The sequence below is a fragment of the Cynocephalus volans genome, chromosome 11, assembly GCF_027409185.1.
Source record: "Cynocephalus volans isolate mCynVol1 chromosome 11, mCynVol1.pri, whole genome shotgun sequence".
NCBI classification, from domain to species: Eukaryota; Metazoa; Chordata; class Mammalia; order Dermoptera; family Cynocephalidae; genus Cynocephalus; species Cynocephalus volans.
Window position 1 is genome coordinate 29,701,536 of NC_084470.1, and position 1,439 is coordinate 29,702,974.

A 1,439-nucleotide genomic window follows, 5' to 3' on the forward strand; every position below is an offset into this window, starting at 1 on the left:
AACTCCTGGAATCACCTTTCACACTGTAGTCCAGGTGAGCGACATCTCCTGGAATTGTGCAGTGCTCAAGCTACACAGCTGTATGCAGTGACCCTAACAACCACCATGGGATTACTTTGTCAAAGAGTATAGATTATTAAGTGAAAAATTTTTTTCTAATAATAAAAATATACAAAAAACATAAAGAAGAAGAAAAAATCATCCCAAATCCTTCAACCTAGCAATAATATCTTCATTAACATTTGGTGGACATCCAATAGTACATTATGATGAGCTGTCCATGTCCATGAACACAAACCCACAGAGTGTGGCTTCCCTGGCCAGTGGTATGATGGGCTACGGGAATTTCACCACCAACAACGCAGGTGTGGGCCGAGGCCCTGCAGGTGCAGCTAAAGATGTAGCAGAAAAATCGATAACAGAAGATGACAAGAGGAGAAACTACAGAGGAGTATATTTTGGCCTATCATCTGAAGCTGTCAATATGGTGTCCAATCAAACAAAGACTGTATGAAAAAATTAGAAGAAAATAACATCATGACTTAATGGTCAAGAGCCTGTTCATCAATTTGGAAGGAATTTGGCTCCATGAGACATTGTAATAGGCACAAATATTTCAAAAGAAATCTAAATAGTCATCTCCCTTCCTGTTCCCCCAAATCCTAAGTGTATAGTTAAAACCATGGGTAGATGTTGAATGGTGTGGTAACAGAAGGGAATTGGTTAGACAATACACCTTTTTATGGGACTTTCTGTGGTCCACCTGTGAAAGCCAAGTTAACAAACTGTCATGGAGGCCGTTTCTGTCTGGCCTGGGCTGCTGTGCCGCAGCGTTTTCACCCCGCCATTCAACACAGCTCATGGAGGTCATGTCTTTTTCACCAATACTTTTTTGTTAGTTTTTATATAACAGGATCCTTATTCTATTTGTAACTTTAGATAATAAGGCACTATAAATGAATTACCTAAACTAATGTATTTATCTTTCACTATTTCTATTTCATATTAATTTTTAGCTGTAAAATTGGTAAATTAATTGTTATTTCTTTGCCTTTTTTACTATTTGGTTTTCAAATTTTATTTAAATGTCAGAGAATTTCCTTTATTAGGAACAATGTATTACATTGTAATATTTAAAAATAAACTTAAATACTTAAACTTGCATGCAAAAACAAAAAGAAAAACAAAAAAACACCAAATCCATATTCTCTCTTTAAACCAGGTGTCTGCAGATTAAGGCCCATAAGCCAAATCCACCTGTTTTTTCTTTTTCTGAAATAGAGTTTTATTGGAAAACAGCCATACCCATTCCTTTATACATTATCTATGGCTGCTTTTGTACTACAATGGCAGAGTTGATTATTTGTGACAGAAACCACATGGCCCACAAATCTATCATATTTACTATCTGTTCTTTAACAGAATAGTTCGCCAACTCC

At 36.0% G+C, this 1,439-nt stretch overlaps 1 protein-coding gene across 1 annotated transcript; it reads left to right on the forward strand.

Moving 5' to 3' along the window:
• Positions 1 to 331: 331 nt before the first annotated feature.
• Positions 332 to 514, forward strand: LOC134390360 (overexpressed in colon carcinoma 1 protein homolog). Its single transcript, XM_063113619.1, has one exon. The coding sequence runs from the start codon at positions 332 to 334 to the stop codon at positions 512 to 514; it is 183 nt and encodes a 60-aa protein (XP_062969689.1).
• Positions 515 to 1,439: the final 925 nt, after the last annotated feature.